This window comes from Gymnoscopelus braueri, assembly GCF_963280865.1.
Source record: "Gymnoscopelus braueri genome assembly, chromosome: 9".
Classification (NCBI taxonomy): domain Eukaryota; kingdom Metazoa; phylum Chordata; class Actinopteri; order Myctophiformes; family Myctophidae; genus Gymnoscopelus; species Gymnoscopelus braueri.
Window position 1 is genome coordinate 5,818,514 of NC_137610.1, and position 27,751 is coordinate 5,846,264.

General features: G+C 42.2%; 1 protein-coding gene across 3 annotated transcripts in view; it reads right to left on the bottom strand.

The window, feature by feature from the left end:
* Positions 1-207: 207 nt before the first annotated feature.
* The window catches only part of LOC308091678 (cingulin-like protein 1), a 32,936-nt gene continuing 5,392 nt past the window's right edge, over positions 208-27,751 (bottom strand). For all 3 annotated transcript variants that reach the window (XM_080437347.1, XM_080437345.1, XM_080437346.1), the window contains exons 6-22: positions 26,863-26,984; positions 25,508-25,559; positions 24,847-24,942; positions 23,179-23,327; positions 22,912-23,053; positions 20,535-20,747; positions 19,394-19,600; positions 19,161-19,265; positions 18,908-19,060; positions 17,743-17,913; positions 13,177-13,329; positions 10,820-10,909; positions 10,261-10,344; positions 9,508-9,632; positions 9,316-9,424; positions 2,482-2,645; positions 208-2,318 (exon numbers count right to left, since the gene is read on the bottom strand). In XM_080437347.1, the coding sequence (XP_080293473.1) occupies positions 2,249-2,318; positions 2,482-2,645; positions 9,316-9,424; positions 9,508-9,632; positions 10,261-10,344; positions 10,820-10,909; positions 13,177-13,329; positions 17,743-17,913; positions 18,908-19,060; positions 19,161-19,265; positions 19,394-19,600; positions 20,535-20,747; positions 22,912-23,053; positions 23,179-23,327; positions 24,847-24,942; positions 25,508-25,559; positions 26,863-26,984 (2,205 nt within the window). In that variant the 3' untranslated portion in view covers positions 208-2,248. The remainder of the gene's footprint in view (positions 2,319-2,481; positions 2,646-9,315; positions 9,425-9,507; positions 9,633-10,260; positions 10,345-10,819; positions 10,910-13,176; positions 13,330-17,742; positions 17,914-18,907; positions 19,061-19,160; positions 19,266-19,393; positions 19,601-20,534; positions 20,748-22,911; positions 23,054-23,178; positions 23,328-24,846; positions 24,943-25,507; positions 25,560-26,862; positions 26,985-27,751) is intronic.

Below are 27,751 nucleotides of genomic sequence, written 5' to 3' on the forward strand. Positions count from 1 at the left end.
AAAGGAACCAGACCCCGGCCAGATATTTGGGTCACATCTGGATTTCGGAGAGTCCTAGACCAACGATTACCCAAGTTTTGAACGATAGTTTGTTTATAAACAATATAGCGCAAACTAAAAAATAAAAACTTTTGATTGAAGAATTTCTAAATGAGGACATTTAACTTATAAACAAACAAATAACACAAATAACTTTGAACTTCAATATATGAGAATAACATTTTACTTTAATTATACAATGAACAAGCAAACAAGTAAATATAAAATACACATGAGCAATACAATACAATTTTTTTTTGTATTGTAAAGCATCCTTGGGTTTCTGAAAGGCACTATGTAAATTCAAGTTATTACTATTATTATGAACATTTATTTATTTTTATTTAGCCACTAGAGCCATATTCCAAAATGTTCAAAAATTGCCGATCTACAAGCCAAACGTGTCGCAACGTGTAGTGTTGTGAGCTTGTAGATCAGTTATTTGTTTTACATTCTTGCAAGATTTGCCCAAAATAGGGATACCAGGTAGAAAGTTGTTAAAAAATTGGGACTTGGGATTGAGATCTACAAGCTCAAAACGTCTCGCTTCGTGACGCATTTGGAGCTTGTAGATCTGCTACTTTTGATGCTTTTGTGTGACGCTGTAGTGTGGTCAAGGAGGACGTTAATTTACGAAAACGTTAATTTAAAATATGGAGATAGAGAGAGGTTTCTGCCTGATGTTGTGAAAACAGTAAATAATGACTTATATATTGTCTCTCTATTCAAGACACAGTGAAAGGTGTAGAAAAGTGACAAGACAAAACTCATTGTTTTCACATTACAAATGGAACAAATGTTAATTACAAATGTTACATTTCATATTCAAGTCTTTAGGCACAGTTTCACAGCATGGATCATAATATAATATCCATGCTTCACTTCATATGACTTTCAGTCAGTAACACCATTCATGTTTGTGCAATTATTAATCATTCAAAGCTTACAATATTAACTCAAACAACGCTGTCATAGCTTAGGGACAAAGATTCATTCATTTACAGTCCATGTATGTAAATGAGCCATGAGATAAAACATGAGCCAGATGTTTATATGTAAATGAGCCATGAGATAAAACATGAGCCAGATGTTCATATGTAAATGAGCCATGAGATTAAACATGAGACAAATGTTTCTAAATGCATGGCCTGTGCATGCACAATGCACAGTGGTGGAAAGTAACTAAGTACATTTACTTAAGTACTGTAATTAAGTACAATTTTGAGGTATTTGTACTTTACTTGAGTATTTCCAATTTCCAATACTTCTACTTCTACTCCACTACATCTCAGAGGCAAATATTGTACTTTTAGTCCACTACATTTATTTGAAAACTTAAGTTACTAGTTACTTTTCAGATATAAATTATGATGTAATGAAACATACATTACCCACTTTACCCCTATTTTATACCTAAGCTATTTGAAAATAGCCGATCTACAAGCTCACAACGCGCGTTGTGAGCTTGTAGATCTGCTATTTTCAAATATTTAGTACTTTTGGCACTTTAAGTACATTTTGATGCCAATACTTTTGTAGTTTTACTCAAGTAAATTTTGAATTCTGGACTTTTACTTATAACAGAGTATTTTTATATTGCAGTATTGGTACTTTTACTTAACACTTTACCTGCCAATCACGAGTATAACCGTTGATGAAAAATACACCCGTTTACTGCCATCCACGAGTATAACCGTTAAAAAAAAAAAAAACTTTGGTCTTTTTTTTTCCAATTTATCCACACAGAACCAGAGATATCACGATCCAAAGATTTCTAGCTCCATTCACTCCTTGGTTAACTTATTACTTTAAAATCCTGTATCTCGGCTCCTGTGTAAAAAAAAAATTAAACACTGGCACTGGGGGAAGTAAACCCTCTAAAAAAAACCTCTGGCAGGGAATGTGAGAATTTGAGTACTTTTTCCACCACTGACAATGCACTTACAAATATTGCCACTAGAGGCCAGTCTTGTGCTGCCCACAACTCCCAATCATGACAAGACCACAGCTGTAATTAACAAAGTTAATGTGATCAACAGCAACATAAATACAGTTATATAATCAACAGGAACATAAATAAAGTTATATGATCAACAGGAACATAAATAAAGTTATATGATCAACAGGAACATACATGAGAGTGGAGATCAACATGTATGTAGATAAACGTAGATACATATGTGTGAATGTAGATCATAAACATTCAGCATCAGTCAGAGCCCAGGTCATCTTCATCATTATCATCATCCCTCATGAGAGACCTGGATTTCTTCTGGCTCCTGAGATGATGAGAACCAAACAGAATGTGTTAACATCTGAGATCATGAGAACCAAACAGTGGTCAGTGAACACCTTTGAGTACACACACACACACACACACACACACGCACACGCACACGCACACGCACACGCACACGCACACGCGCACACACACACACACACCTCGTGTGGCTGCGCAGGGCGTTCAGCTGGTCCTGTAGATGTTGGTTGTTCTCCAGCTGTTCGTCCATCTCTCTCTGCAGTCTCTTCTTGTCGTGTTCCAGTCTCTCCATCTCGGCCTCCACTTCGTCTATCTGCCGCTTGGCCGTCTTCAGACGCTGAGTCAGCTACAACGTTTATACACATGATTGATTGATTCAGACAGACGATTCAGACATCATCCCATCGTAGCATGGGACAATACAAAAAAATCACACTTAACACATTGAGTGCCAAACACGTAGATCTATGTTTTTGCTAAAAACAAAATGTTTTTCCACAAGGGGCGCTCTAACGCAGCTTAGGAATGATCCTAGGACCCTTTAAAATGGAATGGACCTAGAGACCAGATAAACAAATAGAGACCAGATATACAAATAGAGACCAGGTAAACCCAGGTCTCTTGTGGTTTACCTGGTCTCTAGTTGTTTACCTGGTCTCTAGTTGTTTATCTGGTCTCCAGTTGTTTATCTGGTATCTAGTTGTGTATCTGGTCTCTAGTTTTTTATCTGGTCTCTAGTGGTTTATCTGGTCTCTAGTTGTTTACCTGGTCTCTATTTGTTTATCTGGTCTCTAGTGGTTTATCTGGTCTCTAGTTGTTTATCTGGTCTCTAGTTGTTTACCTGGTCTCTATTTGTTTATCTGGTCTCTAGTTGTTTATCTGGTCTCTAGTGGTTTATCTGGTCTCTAGTGGTTTATCTGGTCTCTAGTGGTTTATCTGGTCTCTATTTGTTTATCTGGTCTCTAGTTGTTTACCTGGTCTCTAGTTGTTTATCTGGTCTCTAGTGGTTTATCTGGTCTCTAGTGGTTTATCTGGTCTCTAGTTGTTTATCTGGTCTCTATTTATTTATCTGGCCTCTATTTGTTTATCTGGTCTCTAGTTGTTTATCTGGTCTCTAGTTGTTTATCTGGTCTCTAGTTGTTTACCTGGTCTCTAGTTGTTTACCTGGTCTCTAGTGGTTTATCTGGTCTCTAGTGGTTTACCTGGTCTCTATTTGTTTATCTGGTCTTTAGTGGTTTACCTGGTCTCTAGTTGTTTACCTGGTCTCTAGTTGTTTATCTGGTCTCTATTTGTTTATCTGGTCTCTAGTTGTTTATCTGGTCTCTAGTTGTTTACCTGGTCTCTAGTTGTTTACCTGGTCTCTAGTTGTTTATCTGGTCTCTAGTTGTTTATCTGGTCTCTAGTTGTTTACCTGGTCTCTAGTTGTTTATCTGGTCTCTAGTTGTTTATCTGGTCTCTAGTGGTTTATCTGGTCTCTAGTGGTTTATCTGGTCTCTAGTTGTTTATCTGGTCTCTAGTTGTTTATCTGGTCTCTAGTTGTTTACCTGGTCTCTAGTGGTTTATCTGGTCTCTAGTTGTTTACCTGGTCTCTAGTTGTTTATCTGGTCTCCAGTTGTTTATCTGGTATCTAGTTGTTTATCTGGTCTCTAGTTTTTTATCTGGTCTCTAGTGGTTTATCTGGTCTCTAGTTGTTTACCTGGTCTCTATTTGTTTATCTGGTCTCTAGTGGTTTATCTGGTCTCTAGTTGTTTATCTGGTCTCTAGTTGTTTACCTGGTCTCTATTTGTTTATCTGGTCTCTAGTTGTTTATCTGGTCTCTAGTGGTTTATCTGGTCTCTAGTGGTTTATCTGGTCTCTAGTGGTTTATCTGGTCTCTATTTGTTTATCTGGTCTCTAGTTGTTTACCTGGTCTCTAGTTGTTTATCTGGTCTCTAGTGGTTTATCTGGTCTCTAGTGGTTTATCTGGTCTCTAGTTGTTTATCTGGTCTCTATTTATTTATCTGGCCTCTATTTGTTTATCTGGTCTCTAGTTGTTTATCTGGTCTCTAGTTGTTTATCTGGTCTCGAGTTGTTTACCTGGTCTCTAGTTGTTTACCTGGTCTCTAGTGGTTTATCTGGTCTCTAGTGGTTTACCTGGTCTCTATTTGTTTATCTGGTCTTTAGTGGTTTACCTGGTCTCTAGTTGTTTACCTGGTCTCTAGTTGTTTATCTGGTCTCTATTTGTTTATCTGGTCTCTAGTTGTTTATCTGGTCTCTAGTTGTTTACCTGGTCTCTAGTTGTTTACCTGGTCTCTAGTTGTTTATCTGGTCTCTAGTTGTTTATCTGGTCTCTAGTTGTTTACCTGGTCTCTAGTTGTTTACCTGGTCTCTAGTTGTTTATCTGGTCTCTAGTGGTTTATCTGGTCTCTAGTGGTTTATCTGGTCTCTAGTTGTTTATCTGGTCTCTAGTTGTTTATCTGGTCTCTAGTTGTTTACCTGGTCTCTAGTGGTTTATCTGGTCTCTAGTTGTTTATCTGGTATCTAGTTGTTTATCTGGTCTCTATTTGTTTACCTGGTCTCTAGTTGTTTATCTGGTCTCCAGTTGTTTATCTGGTATCTAGTTGTTTATCTGGTCTCTAGTTTTTTATCTGGTCTCTAGTGGTTTATCTGGTCTCTAGTTGTTTACCTGGTCTCTATTTGTTTATCTGGTCTCTAGTTGTTTATCTGGTCTCTAGTTGTTTACCTGGTCTCTATTTGTTTATCTGGTCTCTAGTTGTTTATCTGGTCTCTAGTGGTTTATCTGGTCTCTAGTGGTTTATCCAGCCTGATCTCCAGAGAATACCGTAACATTGCACGGAACGAGTGCACTTCATTCCGTGGATAGTCGCCTCGGAACTCCCAAATTGCGTGCATATGTACGGCGAGTCCCACGGTGGGCGTAACCAGTCGCAACACGGAAAAACCCGGAAGCAGAGCAGTCCGCACAATAAAATTTACGATTCTGTGCCTATCGGTACATAACTCAAACGGCGCTGAGTAGGCACAGGCGAATGTCCCACCGTTCAGGACAGCAACTCGGTCGCCTTAGCTCCCTCGGTGGTCCTTCACGGGGGGACAATTCGCCTGTGACTGCGCGCCTCCGAAATGGTTTTGTCACAAAGGCAGCGCCGTACCATATGCACGCAATTCGGGAGTTCCGAGGCGGCTATCCACGGAATGAAGTGCACTCGTTCCGTGCAATGTTACGGTAATCTCTGGAGATCGGGTTGGTTTATCTGGTCTCTAGTGGTTTATCTGGTCTCTATTTGTTTATCTGGTCTCTAGTTGTTTACCTGGTCTCTAGTTGTTTATCTGGTCTCTAGTGGTTTATCTGGTCTCTAGTGGTTTATCTGGTCTCTAGTTGTTTATCTGGTCTCTAGTTGTTTACCTGGTCTCTATTTGTTTATCTGGTCTCTAGTTGTTTATCTGGTCTCTAGTGGTTTATCTGGTCTCTAGTGGTTTATCTGGTCTCTAGTGGTTTATCTGGTCTCTATTTGTTTATCTGGTCTCTAGTTGTTTACCTGGTCTCTAGTTGTTTATCTGGTCTCTAGTGGTTTATCTGGTCTCTAGTGGTTTATCTGGTCTCTAGTTGTTTATCTGGTCTCTATTTATTTATCTGGCCTCTATTTGTTTATCTGGTCTCTAGTTGTTTATCTGGTCTCTAGTTGTTTATCTGGTCTCTAGTTGTTTACCTGGTCTCTAGTTGTTTACCTGGTCTCTAGTGGTTTATCTGGTCTCTAGTGGTTTACCTGGTCTCTATTTGTTTATCTGGTCTTTAGTGGTTTACCTGGTCTCTAGTTGTTTACCTGGTCTCTAGTTGTTTATCTGGTCTCTATTTGTTTATCTGGTCTCTAGTTGTTTATCTGGTCTCTAGTTGTTTACCTGGTCTCTAGTTGTTTACCTGGTCTCTAGTTGTTTATCTGGTCTCTAGTTGTTTATCTGGTCTCTAGTTGTTTACCTGGTCTCTAGTTGTTTATCTGGTCTCTAGTTGTTTATCTGGTCTCTAGTGGTTTATCTGGTCTCTAGTGGTTTATCTGGTCTCTAGTTGTTTATCTGGTCTCTAGTTGTTTATCTGGTCTCTAGTTGTTTACCTGGTCTCTAGTGGTTTATCTGGTCTCTAGTTGTTTACCTGGTCTCTAGTTGTTTATCTGGTCTCCAGTTGTTTATCTGGTATCTAGTTGTTTATCTGGTCTCTAGTTTTTTATCTGGTCTCTAGTGGTTTATCTGGTCTCTAGTTGTTTACCTGGTCTCTATTTGTTTATCTGGTCTCTAGTGGTTTATCTGGTCTCTAGTTGTTTATCTGGTCTCTAGTTGTTTACCTGGTCTCTATTTGTTTATCTGGTCTCTAGTTGTTTATCTGGTCTCTAGTGGTTTATCTGGTCTCTAGTGGTTTATCTGGTCTCTAGTGGTTTATCTGGTCTCTATTTGTTTATCTGGTCTCTAGTTGTTTACCTGGTCTCTAGTTGTTTATCTGGTCTCTAGTGGTTTATCTGGTCTCTAGTGGTTTATCTGGTCTCTAGTTGTTTATCTGGTCTCTATTTATTTATCTGGCCTCTATTTGTTTATCTGGTCTCTAGTTGTTTATCTGGTCTCTAGTTGTTTATCTGGTCTCGAGTTGTTTACCTGGTCTCTAGTTGTTTACCTGGTCTCTAGTGGTTTATCTGGTCTCTAGTGGTTTACCTGGTCTCTATTTGTTTATCTGGTCTTTAGTGGTTTACCTGGTCTCTAGTTGTTTACCTGGTCTCTAGTTGTTTATCTGGTCTCTATTTGTTTATCTGGTCTCTAGTTGTTTATCTGGTCTCTAGTTGTTTACCTGGTCTCTAGTTGTTTACCTGGTCTCTAGTTGTTTATCTGGTCTCTAGTTGTTTATCTGGTCTCTAGTTGTTTACCTGGTCTCTAGTTGTTTACCTGGTCTCTAGTTGTTTATCTGGTCTCTAGTGGTTTATCTGGTCTCTAGTGGTTTATCTGGTCTCTAGTTGTTTATCTGGTCTCTAGTTGTTTATCTGGTCTCTAGTTGTTTACCTGGTCTCTAGTGGTTTATCTGGTCTCTAGTTGTTTATCTGGTATCTAGTTGTTTATCTGGTCTCTATTTGTTTACCTGGTCTCTAGTTGTTTATCTGGTCTCCAGTTGTTTATCTGGTATCTAGTTGTTTATCTGGTCTCTAGTTTTTTATCTGGTCTCTAGTGGTTTATCTGGTCTCTAGTTGTTTACCTGGTCTCTATTTGTTTATCTGGTCTCTAGTTGTTTATCTGGTCTCTAGTTGTTTACCTGGTCTCTATTTGTTTATCTGGTCTCTAGTTGTTTATCTGGTCTCTAGTGGTTTATCTGGTCTCTAGTGGTTTATCCAGCCTGATCTCCAGAGAATACCGTAACATTGCACGGAACGAGTGCACTTCATTCCGTGGATAGTCGCCTCGGAACTCCCAAATTGCGTGCATATGTACGGCGAGTCCCACGGTGGGCGTAACCAGTCGCAACACGGAAAAACCCGGAAGCAGAGCAGTCCGCACAATAAAATTTACGATTCTGTGCCTATCGGTACATAACTCAAACGGCGCTGAGTAGGCACAGGCGAATGTCCCACCGTTCAGGACAGCAACTCGGTCGCCTTAGCTCCCTCGGTGGTCCTTCACGGGGGGACAATTCGCCTGTGACTGCGCGCCTCCGAAATGGTTTTGTCACAAAGGCAGCGCCGTACCATATGCACGCAATTCGGGAGTTCCGAGGCGGCTATCCACGGAATGAAGTGCACTCGTTCCGTGCAATGTTACGGTAATCTCTGGAGATCGGGTTGGTTTATCTGGTCTCTAGTGGTTTATCTGGTCTCTATTTGTTTATCTGGTCTCTAGTTGTTTACCTGGTCTCTAGTTGTTTATCTGGTCTCTAGTGGTTTATCTGGTCTCTAGTGGTTTATCTGGTCTCTAGTTGTTTATCTGGTCTCTATTTATTTATCTGGCCTCTATTTGTTTATCTGGTCTCTAGTTGTTTATCTGGTCTCTAGTTGTTTATCTGGTCTCTAGTTGTTTACCTGGTCTCTAGTTGTTTACCTGGTCTCTAGTGGTTTATCTGGTCTCTAGTGGTTTACCTGGTCTCTATTTGTTTATCTGGTCTTTAGTGGTTTACCTGGTCTCTAGTTGTTTACCTGGTCTCTAGTTGTTTATCTGGTCTCTATTTGTTTATCTGGTCTTTAGTGGTTTACCTGGTCTCTAGTTGTTTACCTGGTCTCTAGTTGTTTATCTGGTCTCTATTTGTTTATCTGGTCTCTATTTGTTTATCTGGTCTCTAGTGGTTTATCTGGTCTCTAGTTGTTTATCTGGTCTCTATTTATTTATCTGGCCTCTATTTGTTTATCTGGTCTCTATTTGTTTATCTGGTCTCTAGTTGTTTATCTGGTCTCTAGTTGTTTACCTGGTCTCTAGTTGTTTACCTGGTCTCTAGTGGTTTATCTGGTCTCTAGTGGTTTACCTGGTCTCTATTTGTTTATCTGGTCTTTAGTGGTTTACCTGGTCTCTAGTTGTTTACCTGGTCTCTAGTTGTTTATCTGGTCTCTATTTGTTTATCTGGTCTCTAGTTGTTTATCTGGTCTCTAGTTGTTTACCTGGTCTCTAGTTGTTTACCTGGTCTCTAGTTGTTTATCTGGTCTCTAGTTGTTTATCTGGTCTCTAGTTGTTTACCTGGTCTCTAGTTATTTATCTGGTCTCTAGTTGTTTATCTGGTCTCTAGTTGTTTACCTGATCTCTAGTTGTTTACCTGGTCTCTAGTTGTTTATCTGGTCTCTAGTGGTTTACCTGCTCTCTAGTTGTTTATCTGGTCTCTAGTGGTTTACCTGGTCTCTAGTTGTTTATCTGGTCTCTAGTGCTTTACCTGATCTCTAGTGGTTTACCTGATCTCTAGTTGTTTATCTGGTCTCTAGTTGTTGACCTGGTCTCTAGTGGTTTATCTGGTCTCTAGTTGTTTACCTGGTCTCTAGTTGTTTACCTGGTCTCTAGTGGTTTACCTGGTCTCGCTGGGTCTGCAGACTGATGTGTTCTTCATCCACTTGCATCTTCATTTCCTTCACCTTGCGCTCCAGTTTGCGGTTGGTTTGCAGCAGGTTGGTGTTGTCTCTGTGCAAGAGGAGAATATTAAAACCCACAGTATGCTAAGGTTTGACCTGTATCATGACTAGTTAAATCATCTGTACTTTCACCTCTCCTCTCCCTGCAGCTTCTCCTCCAGCTCTTGGATGCGACCGTTGAGTTTGGAGAGCAGCGAGTCTTGGTTGGTCTTCTGGGATCCTTCCAGATGTCCTAGTCTGCTCTTCAGGTCTTTGTTCTGACATGAAGACATGAATGCATGGTGACTCCCTGGCCTTTAACAAGCCCCTGACATGTGCATTAACAAAAGCACATATTGTTTACAAACGGCTGCGGCCACACTGGAGACATTAAAACCTGTTGATGCGTCTCTCTGCGCTCGGTTCCATTTTAGAACGTTGCCGCGCTGCGCAGTTCATCCAACGCAGAATGTTAAAGGAATAGTTCACCTCCAAAATGACTTTTTTTTATGGATTAGTCTCCCCATGGAGACTTGAATTTTTTGTTTTTTGTTTTTGTCACATTCCTAAGACAATAATTTGATGACCGGCAGCGGTTCTGGTAGGAGACACAAAGAGTCTCCTACTGGAGAATGTCAATACTTTCAGTGAGTCGAGGCCTAGAGCATGTCTGTCTCTCCTCCAGGGTGGTCTTACCCGTCTGTCTCTCCTCCAGTGTGGTCTTACCTGTCTGTCTCTCCTCCAGGGTGGTCTTACCCGTCTGTCTCTCCTCTAGGGTGGTCTTACCTGTCTGTCTCTCCTCCAGTGTGGTCTTACCTGTCTGTGTCTCCTCCAGGGTGGTCTTACCCGTCTGTCTCTCCTCTAGTGTGGTCTTACCTGTCTGTCTCTCCTCCAGGGTGGTCTTACCTGTCTGTCCAAAGTGGTCTTGTCACACTCCAGGTCTTGTCGGACAGCTTTCTCCTGCAGCAGTTCAACCCTCGTCTGGTCCATCTGCAGAACAATAACTACAGTAAAGTACATTGACTCAAGTTCTGGTGAAAGTGACCTTTTATGACCTTTTGTGGACTCATGTGGTTGAACCTGACCATGCACTGATCCTCTTTGCACCGTGACTTATTCACTGCCACTGACGTGTTTGACGTGGGCGCCCACACCACGCCAATGACGTGTTTCTGTGTTTTCAGTGTTTATGCTAGATGGCGCGCTTCACTAACCTATGAGTCACCATTTGACTCCCAGTGAAGCAGCGAAGCAGGAGATCACGTGATCGCAAAAAACAACCACATTCACTTCCATGTCAATGGATTAGAATGGATTTTTCTCTGCTTTCTGTTGCTTTTTGGCAAAAACAACCCACATTCAACTGGCAATAACTATATGGAGTGGATTATCACGACGTCACGCTTAATTTTTGACTGAACAAACTGAACAGGATGGGCTGAGACACTAAACAGATCTAACAGACCTGCTCCTTGGTTTTGTCCACTCTCTCCATCAGGTGGTCTGCACTGCTGCGTTCCTCCTTCAGGTCCTCTTCCAGCTGACTGATACGACCCTGAAGATGCACCTTAATGTTAATATACAATACATGATACGACCCTGAAGGATGCACCTTAATGTTAATATACAATACATGATACGGCCCTGAAGATGTACCTTAATGTTAATATACAATACATGATACAACCCTGAAGGATGCACCTTAATGTTAATATACAATACATGATACGACCCTGAAGATGCACCTTAATGTTAATATACAATAGTTTAGTTTAGTTTATTAGCACATTGTTATAACAAATATAGAAACAATACATTAAAAGACAAGTTACTGTGCGAGGAAAGGAAGAAGCCGGATGGCTTATTTGGAATCCTTTCCTTCATGGGAGAGTTCATTAAAACAACTGGATTAAAAGTTCAATAAGAACAATACAAAAAATAATAATAATAATAATAATACAAGTTTCCAAGGGGAGCAGTAGTGCAAATAAAGAAATAAAAACACAAAAACTGCTCAAAAGAAGAAAAAGACAAACAAAACAAAAAAAGAATAAACAATTTTGTAAATATGACTAAATCAATGGACTATAGTAAGGAAGAAATTAGATATTGTTTTAGATGTTTCTTAAATATTGGGAAGGATAGTGAAGACTTTAGAGATGCATCTAGCGAGCTCCACAACTGAGGGCCTCTAAATGTGATGAAATGTTTATGTTTTGAAGTACGACAAAAAGGTAAATTAAAATCATCACTTTGCCTTGTGGGGTAAGAGTGAACATCAGAAGTAACATGAAAAAAATTATGAAAAGAATAAGGAAGGTCTTGTTTAATTTTTTTTAATTTGAACATAAATAAGCAGGTTTGAAAAACATGAACCTTATCAATAGGCAATACAGAATATTTAATAAAGAGAGGTGCAGATGGCTCGTGTCTATTTGAGTGAGAGATCATTCTCAAAAACCTCTTTTGAATGATGAGTAGTTTAGTTAAATATGTAGGATAAGTAGCAGCCCAAACAATATTACAGTAGTTAATATGTGGGAAAATTAAACTAAAATAAAGAGTTAAATGAGACGAAGGATGAACCAGTGGACAGATTTTTCGCAATATGCCAAGCATCTTCATAGACCTCATAGCTACAGTATCAATCTGTTGTTTCCAATTTAGATGATCGTCTATAATGACGCCCAAACATTTTGTATGAGAAACCTGGCAGATTTCCGTACCATTAATTAAAATTCTAGATTTATCTATTGGGAATGTTTTGTTAATATTACTAAAAATCATGAAGTTACATTTTTTTATGTTGAGAGTAAGCTTGTTCAATTGAAACCATTTGAAGACATCAGATAATTCATCATTCACATATTTTACTAGGGTATTTAAATCCCTGTGCGAGGCAATGAGATTAGTATCATCAGCAAATAAGATAGGAAGAGACTTTTTACAGTTCATGGCTAAATCATTAATATAAATCAAAAACAACAAAGGACCAAGTATGGAGCCCTGGGGAACCCCGACTAAGACAATACATGATACAACCCTGAAGATGAACCTTAATGTTAATATACAATACATGATACGACCCTGAAGGATGCACCTTAACGTTAATATACAATACATGATACGACCCTGAAGATGCACCTTAATGTTAATCTACAATACATGATACGACCCTGAAGGATGCACCTTAACGTTAATATACAATGCATGACTGATACGACCCTGATGAGGGTCTATACATTTATGGAAGGCTGATTGTTATTGCTTAAATATTTAACATTTTGTGGGATATAATATGCTATATAGTTGTTAAAAAGTTACATAGTGCTGCTTTAACCTTCACTTTCAAAAATATTCAGAGTCAGAGACAATAGCCGATCTACAAGCTGACAACAGCTTGCGATGCGACCTATTTCTACCTTGTACTTTTACTTAAGCAAATATGAGTGCTTCTTCCTCCACTGGTCAGTGTAACTGTTTGAGTCACCTGGTAATGTAGCTTTTGTTGGCCTGAGGACACGTACGAGTAAATTGAAACATGAGTACTTTAAGGTATAAGTACTTTAAGACTAGTACGTTCAGACTGGTCTGACCACTTCTACAGTAAACACAAAACACTGTTTGTTGTGTCAACAGAAACTCAAAGGAGGAACTGCCCCCCCCCCCCCCTGGCCCCTGTACTCCTCTGTGAGCAGCACTCAGCTGGGTGAAACTGTGGGATTAAACAGGTTTAATTGTAAAGTGTATAGTTTAAACATGTTTATCTGTATAGTTTCAACATGTCTACCTTTCAGTTTGAACACGTTCATCTTTAATTACCTCCAGGAGTTTGACCTTCCTGTCTCTCTCGTCCAGCTGGGAGGAGCTCTTGTCCTCCAGCTCCTGCAGCCTCTCCTCCAGCTGTCTGCTCCTAAGCCGTGCCTCCTGCGACTCCCTGCGACACCTCTGGAGGTCCGCCTCCACAGGAAACAGCTGCACAACACACAAGTCAAGCACAGCATCGTTAGCATAGTTTAACGCAACACACCGCCAAGCACAGCAACGTTAGCATAGTTTAACGCAACACACCGGCAAGCACAGCAACATTACAACACACCGTCAAGCATAGCATCATTAGCATAGTTTAATACAACACACAGCCAAGTACAGCATCGTTAGTATAGTTTAACGCAACACACCATCAAGCACAGCATCGTTAGCATAGTTTAACGCAACACACAGCCAAGTACAGCAACGTTAGCATAGTTTAACGCAACACACCGCCAAGCACAGCAACGTTAGCATAGTTTAATACAACACACCGCCAATCACAGCAACGTTAGCATAGTTTAACGCAACATACCGCCAAGCACAGCAACATTAGCATAGTTGAACAGTTTTTATATTCGTTTTGACTTATTGTTTGACTTATTGTTTCAGACTGCGGTTGGATTGAAATCGTTTTTAATGTGGGTTTTCTGATTTTGTTTAGTTTATTATTTTGTTTAAAGGCTTAGTTTTAGTTTGTCTTTATTACTTTTAGCGTTACAGTTTTAGTTTTCCGCATTGCAACGCAATGTAAGCTATATTTCAAATAGCCTATATACCTGTGTGTATATATAGGGTTAAAGTGGTTAAACTGATCGTGATGCTATGTTAACTCATTTAGCTGGGGTTCCCCTGAAACCCCCCTGAAGGTCCCCGGACCCCATTTTGAGAACCTGTACATGCTATGGATTCAGAGACAGAATGATAATATTTATGTACATTATGGTATGTGTTGTCTTTTGTACATGGTATTCAGACACATCATGTTAATAATTATCTTACATTATGGAATGCTTGTCTATAGTATTATGGTATATGATTATCATTATCATTATTATTATTATTATTATTACTATTATTATTATTATTATTCGTCGGCTTCTGAAGTCCCATAGGACCATTGGATCAGCGCTTCTGGTTTCCCACTGCAGAGCTGGAGCAGCGCCTCTTGTGGCTGTAGAGCCCAATACGGGAGTGGCAGTCCTTCTGACACTGCTCACATATGAAGGGGGTAGCAGGTCTTTCAGACAGGTTTGTAGTGCTTCTGTGGGCCCTCTTCTCATCCCACTGAAGCATCAGGTGTTCTTCAAACGTCTGCAGCCCCTTCTGGGTTTCAAGCCTCCAGATGTCTCTGTTTTTTGCTGAGGCCTCCCATGTGGTTGTGTCTATGTTTGTGGCTTTTAGGTCTCGCTTGCATAGGTCTTCGTATTGCAGCTGTGGCCGCCCTCGTGGCCTTTTTCCCGAGGCAAGTTCTCCGTAGAGGAGGTCTTTAGGAATTCTGCCATCCTCCATACGGCACACATGACCCAGCCAGCGAAGACGTCTCTGTTTAATGATTGCGTACATGGATGATAATTTTGCACGGGCCAGGACATCCCTGTTGGGCACCTTGTCTTCCCAAGAGATGCAGAGTATCCGCCGAAGACAGCGCATGTGGAAGGCATGGCATGGAGTCTCCTTTCCTGATGAGCCTTGAGTGTCCATGTCTCACAGGCATAAAGGAGTGTGCTCACTACACAGGCCCTGTATACCTGCACTTTGGTGTGATCCGTGAGTTTGGTGTTCTGCCATACCCTTTTGGTCAGCCTTGCAAGAGTGGTAGAGGCTTTTCCAATCCGGCTATTCAGCTCTGTTTCCAGAGACAGGGTGTCTGAAATGACCGAGCCAAGGTATGTAAAATCATGGACAGCTTCAAGTTCATAGGATTCTATCCTGATGTGAGGGGGACTTTCCACATCTTGACCCATAACTTGTGTCTTCTTGATGCTGATGGTTAGGCCAAAAGCCCTGCATGCCCTGGAAAAACAGTCCATCTGTTCTTGAAGACTGTGCTCATCATGTGTGGAAACTGCAGCATCGTCGGCAAAGAGAAGGTCTCTCAGTGTGACTGTTCGCACCTTGGTTTTTGCCTTCAGCCTCGACAAGTTGAAGAGCTTCCCGTCAGACCTGGTATGGAGGTAGATGCCTTCAGTAGACTGGCCAAAAGCCTGCTTGAGGAGTACAGCAAAGAAAATGCCAAATAGAGTGGGGGCGAGTACACAGCCTTGCTTTACTCCGTTGCGGATGTCAAATGCCTCAGAAGTAGATCCATCATGTACAACAGTACCCTTCATGTTGTCATGGAAGGACCTCACAATGCTCAGGAGTGTTGGAGGACAGCCGATTCTCTCAAGAACCTGGAACAGACCTTCTCTGCTCACCAGGTCAAAAGCCTTTGTGAGGTCGATGAAGGCCAGGTAGAGAGGCTTACCCTGTTCTCTGCACTTCTCTTGTATTTGCCTCACTGCAAATACCATGTCAATTGTGGACCTTCCAGATCTGAATCCGCACTGGGACTCTGGATATACTCTGTCAGCAAGAGTCTGGAGCCGTTTCAGGATCACGCGAGCGAAGAGTTTGCCCACGGTGCTGAGCAGGGATATGCTGCGATTGTTGTTGCAGTCACCTCTGTCACCCTTCTTGTGGAGGGTGATGATGTTTAACCTCACTCCGTCAAATGGAAGAAGCTTGCGACACACATTTTGTTTCACAGCGTACTTGCATCTGAGACTTCGGGCGCAGAATCGATGACAGACGGAGTTTCATTTTTTCAAGCTACTAGGCAGGTGATTGGATGATCCCGCCCCTAGCAGCCGCTGATTGGTTCGTATGCGCAGCGGTTCGGGCAGCTTTACTCTGTGAGCAATCCCAGACCCTCCTTCCTGAAACCAAATGCAATGCAATGCATGAGATTTCCGGAGGGAGGGGGTGTTTACCAGGCTAGATGATGTTGGCATCTCTCATGTCCTCGGGCACAGCTCCCTCTCTCCAGCAGAGGCAGAGGAGTTGGTGGAGGTGGTCTAGGAGTGGATGTTTCGCACACTTCAGTATCTCTGCAAGGATGCCGTCACTTCCTGGGGCTTTACCAGCAGTAAGAGCCTCAATTGCTGAACTGAGCTCTTTAGCACTGGGTTCCACATCACGGATGTCCATGGTGGGCACGCGTTCCACAGCATGTAGGGCATATTCTGTGACAGTGTTCTCCCGGGAATAGAGTTCTGAAAAGTGCTCGACCCAGCGCTTCATTTGACTGGGCTTGTCCTTTATCACCTCGCCTGTGGCTGACTTCAGAGGGGCAGTTTTCTTCTGGGTGGGACCAGTAGCCTCCTTAATGCCCTGGTAGACACCTCTGATGTTGCCTACATCCGCCGCCAGCTGTATGCGTGAGCAGAGCTTGAGCCAATAGTCATTCGCACAGCGTCTAGCGGTCTGCTGCGTCTTGCTCCTTGCGGCTATCAGAGCTTGATGGGTGTGCTCATTTGGTAGCCGCTTGTATTCAGGGTAGCACAGCTTCTAGAGCACAGACAAACTTATCCACCATGATGGTCTGGGAAATCGCATTGGTGTTTATGCGAGGGGCCCCCTCCTTCCTGGAATAGTGCATCTTCTGCGGGCGCAGTTTGACCTTGGCACAGACAAGAGAATGGTCTGTGTCGCAGTCTGCACTATGGTAGCTGCGAGTAAGTTTGACACAGTTCAGGTTGGATCGTCTTGTCAGGATTAGGTCCAGTTGATGCCAGTGCTTAGACCTCGGGTGCCTCCAGGAGACTCTGTGTCGTGGCTTTGTCCCAAAGAAGGTGTTGGTTATGCATAGGTTGTTGTAGCTGCATAACTCAAGGAGGCGCTGCCCGTTGTCATTCATCCTCCCTATTCCATGGTGTCCGAGGCAGGATGGCCAGGATCCGTGATCTGCTCCAACTCTGGCATTAAAGTCACAGAGGATGAACAAATCTTGTTGGTGTGGTACGCCCTGGATTGTGGCATTGAGTTCATCATCATGGTCGTTGCCCAGGCAACAGGTCCCCCCTCTCCTTGTCACCAGCAAAGTCCGAGGGAAAGGCGAAGCCAATACACTCGGTGCAGATGACAGCGCAGAAGCTGCCGGAATGGGTTGAGTACAACTTCAGACCGCCTATGGGGCTTCAACTCCACGCGTAAGTTCTTCGGAGTACACTTCTCCTAGAGGGATGGCCAACCAAGGTTAAAGAGCTCCCCCCGCCCTACTATTTAACCCATAGCTGGGGTCGCTATTTAACCCATAACTGGTAGGCTAAGAGAGTACTACCGCTTGCCCAAGGCGGACTCCCAGGCTAGCAGAGGGAAGGAGGCGCCTTACTTCTCCATTGTAGACCGCCCCACAGTGGGGGGGCCCACCTGCTGCCCGTATTATTATTAGTGTGTGTATAGTATTATGGTATGTATTCATAACCTCTTCATGCTGTGTTTTAACAGTCTGTCTGGCTCTCTCCAGCTCCACTCCCTTCTCCTGTCTGTATTATTATTATTACGTCTATAGTATTATGGTATGGATGTATAGACCTCTTCATGCAGTGTTTTAACAGTCTGCCTGGCTCTCTCCAGCTCCACTCCCTTCTCCTGCAGCTGAGCAGTGAGTTCAGCCAGCGCCCTCTGGTGGACGTCCCTGGACTCTTCTATCTGCCTCTGGAGTCTGTCTGTGGAAACCTCACACTCCTGCATCATACTGGTCATCTACACGCACACACACACACACACACGCACACGCACACACACACACACACACACACACACACACACACACACACACACACAGTGTGTGTCCACTTCATGGTACAACTGAGCAGAAACACAACACACTATTGTTCTACACACAATAGAACACTTTAAAAGACAATCCTGAATGAGCTCCCTCTCCTCAATGAATATAATTCATTCACACACAAGGACAAGGATACTGTGTAGCTGGATTATCAACTGGAGTAGCCTAAGGCTATTTATGTTTGTTCCAATTGGAAACATCTATCTTAAAGGGATAGTTCACCCAAAGAAATACTTATTTTCTATCAATTACACACACCCCATGAAGCCTTGAATTCATTTTTTGTTTGTTTTTGTCGCCAATAATTTGATGACCGGCAGAAAGATGCTAATGTATCCGGTAGGAGACTCAAAGTTGACTCTTTGTGTCTCCTACCGGAGCCGCCGCCGGTCATGAAATTATTGGCTCAGGAATGAGACAAAAACATCATTTTTGGGGTGGAACTATCCCCTGTGTGCACGTGCGAGACTGTTCTATCACAGCCTTCACAGAGCAGGTTTAACTCTAGTGACAAACTCTATGACTCAATAAGTAAAAGTAGCTCATGTAATAATTAATGACTTATGAATGAATAGTGTGTTTACATGGAGTTTGTATCAGTGTGAATGTAATGGTGAAGACTGTGTTGTGTTGAAATCACAAACAGACGCTACATTTCTCTTAAACATTTAAAAAGGAAAGGATGTAAGTGGGAGAAACGTAGGCGCTCTGTAACAGTGTTGGGATGCAGCCATGGAATGGAGGGATGGGCAGGGAGGGGAGAGGTCAAAGGTCAGAGTTTACGAGGTGAAGTTTGTGAGAGACAATGGACTCTCTCTCTCTCTCTCTCTCTCTCTCTCTCTCTCTCTCTCTCTCTCTCTCTCTCTCTCTCTCACACACCATGCGTTGCAGATGTCTCTCTCTCACCTTGCGTTGCAGAAGGTCAACGGTTCGGTCCAGTCTCTTCTTCTCTTCATCCAGGTCACTCTTGGTTTTCCACAGATCTTCTGATTGGCTCTTCTGTTCCTTCAGTTTGACCTTCAGATCTCCATGCTCATGCTTCAGTTTGGTCAGCTGGCCCTGTCGATCAATATACTCACCTGTCAATCAACAGTATATACATATACATATACCACTAGTCAATATATGAATGAATATAATGTTCAGTGACCAGTCCTACCTGAACGTTCTCCAGGTGAACAGCCAGGGTTTGGTTGGACAGACAGACTTCATCCTCTTTCCTCCTCACCTCCACCAGTGTCTCTTCAACCTGTTGCTTCTCCACCTGGACACAAAATACCACATAACACAACATGACACATTTATCCATAAGGACACAAAATACCACACAACACGACACATTTCTCCAGAAGTGGACCAACATAGTTTTTGTGGACCACATGAACACTATACCTCCAGCTGGTTGGCTCTCTGCTCCAGATATTTCTCGAGGGCTTTGGACTTGTGGATGCAGTGGTTGAGTTCCTCCACCCGCTCCTCCAGATGTGATGCCTGTCTCCTCAGCGTCTCTCTCTCCTGGTTCAGGCCCTCCAGCTGTGTGTCTGCTGCAGCTTTCTGCTCCTCCATCTGAGCCTTCTGCTGACCCAGCACAGCCACTCTCTAACACACACGCACACATGTGCACGCACACACAGAGGAAAAAATAACATTAAATGAGCATGTCAAAGAGAACATAAAAATATCTACAATACTGTATATCGTCGCTATCGGGCAGAAACCATTTTTCAACTTTTTATTTTTTATAAATCAGTGCTATTGAACACCCTTTATGTCTGTGTAAGGGTTTTTACAAATATTGAACCAGTAAAAAGTGTTTCTGACTAAACATCCTAACTCTATTGGATCCTCAAACTGTCAGTCAAACCACCTAACCTAACTCCAACTTATGGAGAGAGTTGTTTTGTCCATCATTGATTAGACTGACCAAGTCTCACATTAATGGTCAAAAACCACTTGACCTCCACTGGAGCTGTATCTGGGTAACGTGATGATAATATAATGTATTTGGGTAAAGTGATAATAATATAATGTATTTAATATTATAATAATATAATGTATTTAATATTATAATAATATAATGTATTTAATATTATAATAATATAATGTATTTAATATTATAATAATATAATGTATTTAATATTATAATAATATAATGTATTTAATATTATAATAATATAATGTATTTGACTGCGCGCCTCCGTCATGGTCCGAAACCGAAACTGAACTTAAGTCATCTCCGTCGGTAGGTCAGTATGTCTTGATTACACCCAATGAATGGACTGATAAATCGCGGGTAGGTCAGTATGTCTTCTACTTCGCCCACGTGATATTCTCCCATTCAATGCATTGATAGCATCCGAATAGGGTGCCCTAGGCCGGGTTGTAACACCTACCAACAACAATACATGTTTGATGCTGACAGATTCTACTGTTGGCAGAATCTTCCATGATTACATAATGTAAATAAAAGCCTACGTCCCTAACAGGGCTCTGGTAACACTGTAATAATACTACTGAACAACTGTAACTTTACCTCCTGAGCCTGCTGGGCGTCTCTCTGCAGAACCTGGATCTTCTGCAGGAAGTCCTCTCTGAGGAGATCCATGTCTTTGTGGTGGCTGTCCACCTCGTCCTGCAGCGCCCCCTTCAGGGCGTTCAGCTCCCTCTCCCTCCGGCGTAGCACCTCCTCCTGCTCCTCCTGAACCTGCAGGAGCTCCTCCCACTCCGACCGGAGCTGAGTCATGTCCTACACACACACACACGCACACGCACACACACACACACACACTGTAGTAATGAGTCATGTCCTACACACACACACACACACACGCACACGCGCACACACACACACACTGTAGTAATGAGTCATGTCCCACACACACACACACACACACACACACACACACACACACACACACACACACACACACACACACACACACACACACACACACACACTGTAGTAATGATTATGTCCAGTGTTGGGTCACGTTACATTTAAAAGTAACTTGTTACGTTACTTGATTACTGCCACATTCACTGCCAATCACGTAAATCTACTTTTTTTTCACACAGAACCAGGAGATGACGTGATCCAAAGATAAACTGCTCCATTCACTTCCTGGTTAAAGTATTTGTGAAATATTCTGTATCTCAGCTCCTGTGTTTTACTATGTATTTTTGGTGAAAAATGCTATTTTCAGCGGCGTATAACAAGCGAACGGGAGGTCACGATGACTTTATTTTCTCTCACAGAAGCACAGTGAAAGCCTCCGCGATTAGCAACGATCAGGGGATCGATCATACTGGAGATAAATATTCTGTGACTACTTGAAAAGGTTGAAAAACCCTGGCAGAAGCTTAAAAAAACGGATGCATGGTACCTGGCAATGAATGTGTTAAAAAGTATTCCGTTCCGTTACAGGATTACCTTCTGAGAGAAGTAACTTGTTCGATAATTTTTGCTTTACCGATGATGAAAACCCACCTGCGAGGAGGATTGGTACAAACATAAAATCAAGAGTGCACCAATAAATCAAATAAAAGTAATGTGAATAAATCCAGGACCGTACTGGGCAACCTCTCTGTCTTCTCTCCATCTGTGCCATGTCGCACAGCTGCGACAAATTAATGTAATAAAAACAAGACCAGTAGTACCGTCAGCCGTGTGTCACACCAAAAGTGGTGACCCATTGAATAGAATGATTACGCAATCACCACAGACTGCAAGGCATCGGTCACCAATTTCCGTGTAACGGAGATGAGCTTGTCCATTTATCAGGAAACAGCGTAAATGCGTCGGATGGATTTTTCTTTTCCTTTGTGGCAACAGAAAGAACAGGGAAATATAGATCTTCAATGTAATGTACTAACGCCATTATTTTGCAAAAGGTAACTAAGTAACCGAGTACTCTAATTGTAAAACTAACGTGTTAGAATACACAAGAAAGTATTCTATTATGTTCCCCCAAACACGGGTCATGTCCTGCACCAACACCTGACTTAGTTTTTTGGTTTTTATGGTCTTATTTATGGTTCATTGATTCATGAATATTCTTCTGAATATTCATGAATCACACTCATCAGGAGGACCCTTTTCAGCCTCTTTTTGACTATGCTTTCACCTCCTGGTACTCCAACATCTCAATGTCACTGAAGACTAAGCTCCAAACCTCCCAAAACAAACTGATTCAACTGCTTCTCGGACGGATCCTAGACCCACCTTTTCCCCACTCATTTTGCTAGCCTAGGATGGCTCAGGGTAGAATACCGGGTTAAACAACTAAAAATGGGATTGGTCTTCAAAATGGTCAACGCAAATTTGCCCTCAATGCCCTCAATACCCGCACATATGACTAAATAGCACCAAAAAGTTAGCGACACCCACAGTCAAAATACTAGAGGGAGCGTTAACAACGATCTGGTACCACCCACCTATAAAACAAACATGGGCAAATTCTCCTTCTACAGTACTGCCACCCAGGTTTGGAATAACCTGACCCCAGCCCTCAAAAATGCAGATCGCCGGCTTCCTTTAAAACAGCCCTGAAAATTCACCTTTCAGGAGGCCAAAGGGGGAGGTAGTACCACTTCTCCAATAGACGGGTGACCCCCCCCCCCTTCTTTCTACTCAGTCTGTACAAATAGTGTTTGTTTGTTTTTATTTATGTATTATACTGTGATGATATTGAATGTTTTGGTGTTATTTTGTATGTCTATAAATTGGATACCTAGGACACCAATGGAAACAAGACCGCAAGGACTTTTAGACAAAGTGTTTGACTGTACTCATGCTGTTTTTTACATTTCTGTCTAATACAATATGCAATCAATCAATCAATCAATCAATCAATAATGATAATAAGGATGATAATCATTAATAATGAATGATAATGAATCAATGTCCAGACCTTGAGAAGGGTTTCTTTCTCTGTGTTGATGAGCTGCATTTCTTTGGCCTGGTCCAGCTCATCATGCATGTCAGAGAGCTGCTGTTGAAGGTCCTTCATCTCCAACCTGGATCTGTCTCTCTCCGCTGTCACCTGGACCAGCCTAATATAGAATAATAATAATACTAATAACCATAACCATAACCATAACCATAACCATAACCATAATAATAACAATAATAACCCCCTGCCCCCCCCCCCCCCCCCCGGAACCTACGATCAACCTACTTGTCCTTGGTTGACTTCAGCTCTGCCTCCATTCCAGACAGTCTGGTCCTGAGTTTACAGATCTCTTCCTGGTGTTTGGCCAACTGCTCCTGAAGGATGTTCTTCTGCGTTCTGGCCTTCTCACAGGCCTTAGCTAACATCTTCTCATTCTGAGACACAGATAAACACAGAGAACATTACATTACATTACAGTCATTTAGCAGACACTTTTATCCAAAGCGACTTACAATAAGTGCATTCAACATAGGTAGGCAAGGAAACTACTAATCACCGGAAGTCTTAAGTGCATTCTGAACAAGAAAAAGTGCTCCTCGGAGCACAGGTCTCCGCCAGGTCAGGTACGTTATTCTGGCCTCCTGGTGGCGCTATAATAGGCCAATGTGAAAAGGGTGCCAACCGTATCATTTATTCTTGCATTGACACTGCATTCATGATTTGAGGCATTTTGTTCCAAAAATGTGTTTTGCTAAATTAGACCTGCTGGTGGCGCTATAACAGGCCAATGTGAGAAGGGTGGCATTTCTTCCTCGGCTTAGTGGGAATGTGCGTGTGAAATTTCACGGAAATCGCAAGCTGTGTGTAAACTTTGAGGCATTTTGTTCAAAACCAACCAATCCTGCAAACTTTGGAAGCCAACCTTAGGCAATGAGGATAGAATATGGGAAATTGGACAGATCCGTGCATGTTGATCACATGACTATAGTGATACTGTGTACTGATTTGCATGACGTTTGGATACAATTTGTAGGAGTAATATAAAAAAATTGGTTTTGCACAAATCGGCCTCCTGGTGGCGCTATAACAGGCCCATGTGAAAGATTTGGGGCAGAAGTTCTGAATTGGCATCCAGGGAGTGTGTGTGCACAGTTTCGGAGCGACCGGGCCAACGGTGCCGGAGATTAGCTGGTGACAGACGGACACACAGACACACACACGGACACACGGACACACGGACGGACGGACGGACAGGGGGTAAAACATACTCTCTCGCCATGCCTTCGGCCTGGCGGAGACAATAAACTAAGAGTATACCTAGCGCTAAGGTAATAGTGCAATATATATCAGCTATACCAACTTTCTTAAACAGATGAGACAAATAGGAAAATCAAATGAGCAAGAGCTAAAACACATAAGTGTATCGACTAAACAAGATCCAATAAAACAAGAGTTCGCACAAATAATTGACCACAAGTAGGCCAGGCTAAGAGGAAGGGTCAGGGTAGTGTTTCCTGAAGAAAGATGGTCAGTGACTCTGCTGTCCTGACATCAGTGGGGAGTTCATTCCACCACTGTGGGGCCAGAACAGAGAAAAGCTGTGACCGTGTAGATCGGCCAGAAGGACCACTGAGCGCCGGGGAAACCAGTCGCCCCGAGGAATCACATCACAGGTGTAACAGGCAGGTGTAAAGTCTGTCAACAGGTGGGTCAGATTGCTCTTAGTACAAGCTCCATTATTTGTCGTTTTCGGGAAAGGTAAGAAGAAAAGAGTGCGGAAGAAAAAATAGATCATTTAACCAAATAATCATTTAATACTTGTGTGTGACGCTGTAGTATGATCAAGTAGGGCAATACTTTATGAAAAAACACAAAAAGTTAGAACATGGAGATAAGAGACGATATGTACATAGACACGCAGTCAGATATATTGATGACAATGATAAACCGTACCTTAGTCTCAGTGTCCAGTTTGTTCTTTAACACAGACACTTGTTTCTCCAGCACTGCTGCTTTGTTCTGTAAAGCCTTCACTACAGCAGAATGATCCTGGAGAAACAAGATATTTATTAAATGTATTACATGTTTTATCCCTTACAGGTCTGTAACTCTGAGAGTGTACACATGGAACCAAATGGACCCTTACAGGTCTGTAACTCTGAGAGTGTACACAAGAAACCAAATGGACCCTTACAGGTCTGTAACTCTGAGAGTGTACTCAGGAACCAAATGGATCCTTACAGGTCTGTAACTCCGAGAGTGTACACATGGAACCAAATGGACCCTTACAGGTCTGTAACTCTGAGAGTGTACACATGGAACCAAATGGACCCTTACAGGTCTGTAACTCTGAGAGTGTACAAATGGAACAAACCCCCCCCCCCCCCCCCATAATTTTTCACTTTTTTTTTTTATGTTTCCAAAATAGCAGACCAACAAGCTCACAAACACATCACATGGCAAAGTGGTGTAGAAAAGCTTGTAGATTGGCTATGCTTTCAAACAGCCAAAGATATCAAATAAAAAAAGTCAAAGTGTTCCTCATTTTGCTGGGGACCCCCTCAAGGACCCCTGGGGGGTTGAGAAACAGTTACTCTGCAGGCCTCCACTTTACCTTGCTAATGGTGTGATCTGTCATGTGGGTGGTGCCCCCGTTATCGACCTTCCTGAAAAAGCAAAAAAAATCAGACATGCACTGTATTATGGAAGTTTTCCAGAATTCAAACCGGCTCAGTAGGATCGGACATGCAACAGATTTTATGCGGGCAGGACCCTTGAGTTAAAGGGATACTTCACTTTCGGGCCGGGGACACATTTAAAAAAAATATTAAAAATAAATGAAAAAAGTTATGGAAAATTCATGGCCCCCTCACACATTAGTAGGACACTGCGTGTCGTGAGGGGGCCATGAATTTTCCATAACTTTTTTCATTTATTTTTAATATTTTTTTTAAATGTGTCCCCGGCCCGAAAGTGAAGTATCCCTTTAAGTCTGGGTAATGTACGATTTGGCTCAAGCCGATCTACGTGTGAATGGACGCAGGGACTGTACGGTGAATTTACATTCAGCGCTGACACTTCCCTCTGTGCGCACTTGGCTGTACAAATATTGCATTTGATCCTCGCATCTCCCTCAGGCTGTGCCTGGGTTATATTTAACTGGGAGTAGCTAATGTGTGCGTCTACCGTCTGCTACCCATACTACGCCGATACTGTGGGTGCCTCGGGGCTAAAGCACCCAGGTGAAATGAGAAGCACCCACTGGGTGCTGGTCAAAAAAATTATAATAATAAAAATAATAATATTTTTTTTCAAAATCAGATCGCCTGGTTCAGATCGCCACTGAATAAACCGAAATAAAGTTACAAAACCCCCCCAAAAAAGTAAATTATCCGGCCAAAACCCGCACACACGGGGCACACACGGGCTGCGCGCGTGCATGTGTGCCAGGTTGCGCACCCACTAGAGCTTATAAATATCGGCGCCCCTGCCCCCTCGCCTCATCAAACAGAGTGTTTACCTTCATGTGTGAACAGACATTCTCCTGTTGCATGCTACATGTGTGAACGCATCTGAAACAGACATTCTCCTGTCGCATGCTACATGTGTGAACGCATCTGAAACCTCCTGCTGCGCTATGGGCTTGTAGATCTGCTATTTTCAAAAAATCTTGAAAATGTGTGCAAAACTTCTAATGCATATTTTTGTTCCAGGGACCTCCAGAAGCAAAGATTTTGTTAAAATGTTTAAAAATATATATGTATTCAAAGATTTGCACAAATGTTCAAGATTAAAAAAAAATACAATCTACAAGCTCGTAGCACGGCACCGAGTGCCGCGCTACAAGCTTGTAGATCTGCTATTTTTGAACAGCCAAAGTATAAAATAATGGTTACAGCTAAAATCTAAAATGACACAGATGGATGTTGGTTCAGATGAAGCTGAAAACAGAGCTGACAGACTACTGACCCTTCCTGCGGCAGAGGGAAGTGGTTCTGCTTCACTGCGTCTCCTTCTGGCTCCACTGAGATCTGAGATCCATTGAGATCCACTGAGATCTCCTTCTGCCCTTTCAGAAGATCAGGAGTCACCTGGTTAAGGAACATAACAGAATAAATACTGTACGAGACACCTTCTAAAATAAATACTGTACAAGACACCTTCCCCATGGGTTTCAGGTCACTGTTCCATTTAGTTTTAGTCGCCTGAAATGTTACAGTCTAGTCTAGTTTTACTTGACTAAATACCATAAGATTTTAGTTGACTAAATCTACAGTTGACCAAGCATAAAATGACTTGGTTCTACCAGATCTCTTCTCCACTAGTTCTAGATCTCTTCTCCACTAGTCTTAGTTCTACTGGATCTCTTCTCCACTAGTCTTAGTTCTACTGGATCTCTTCTCCACTAGTCTTAGTCCTACTGGATCTCTTCTCCTCTAGTCTTAGTTCTACTGGATCTCTTCTTCACTAGTCTTAGTCCTACTGGATCTCTTCTCTACTAGTCTTAGTCCTACTGGATCTCTTCTCTACTAGTCTTAGTCCTACTGGATCTCTTCTTCACTAGTCTTAGTCCTACTGGATCTCTTCTCCACTAGTCTTAGTTCTACTGGATCTCTTCTCCACTAGTCTTAGTTCTACTGGATCTCTTCTCCACTAGTCTTAGTCCTACTGGATCTCTTCTCCACTAGTCTTAGTCCTACTGGATCTCTTCTCTACTAGTCTTAGTCCTACTGGATCTCTTCTTCACTAGTCTTAGTCCTACTGGATCTCTTCTCTACTAGTCTTAGTCCTACTGGATCTCTTCTTCACTAGTCTTAGTTCTACTGGATCTCTTCTCCACTAGTCTTAGTCCTACTGG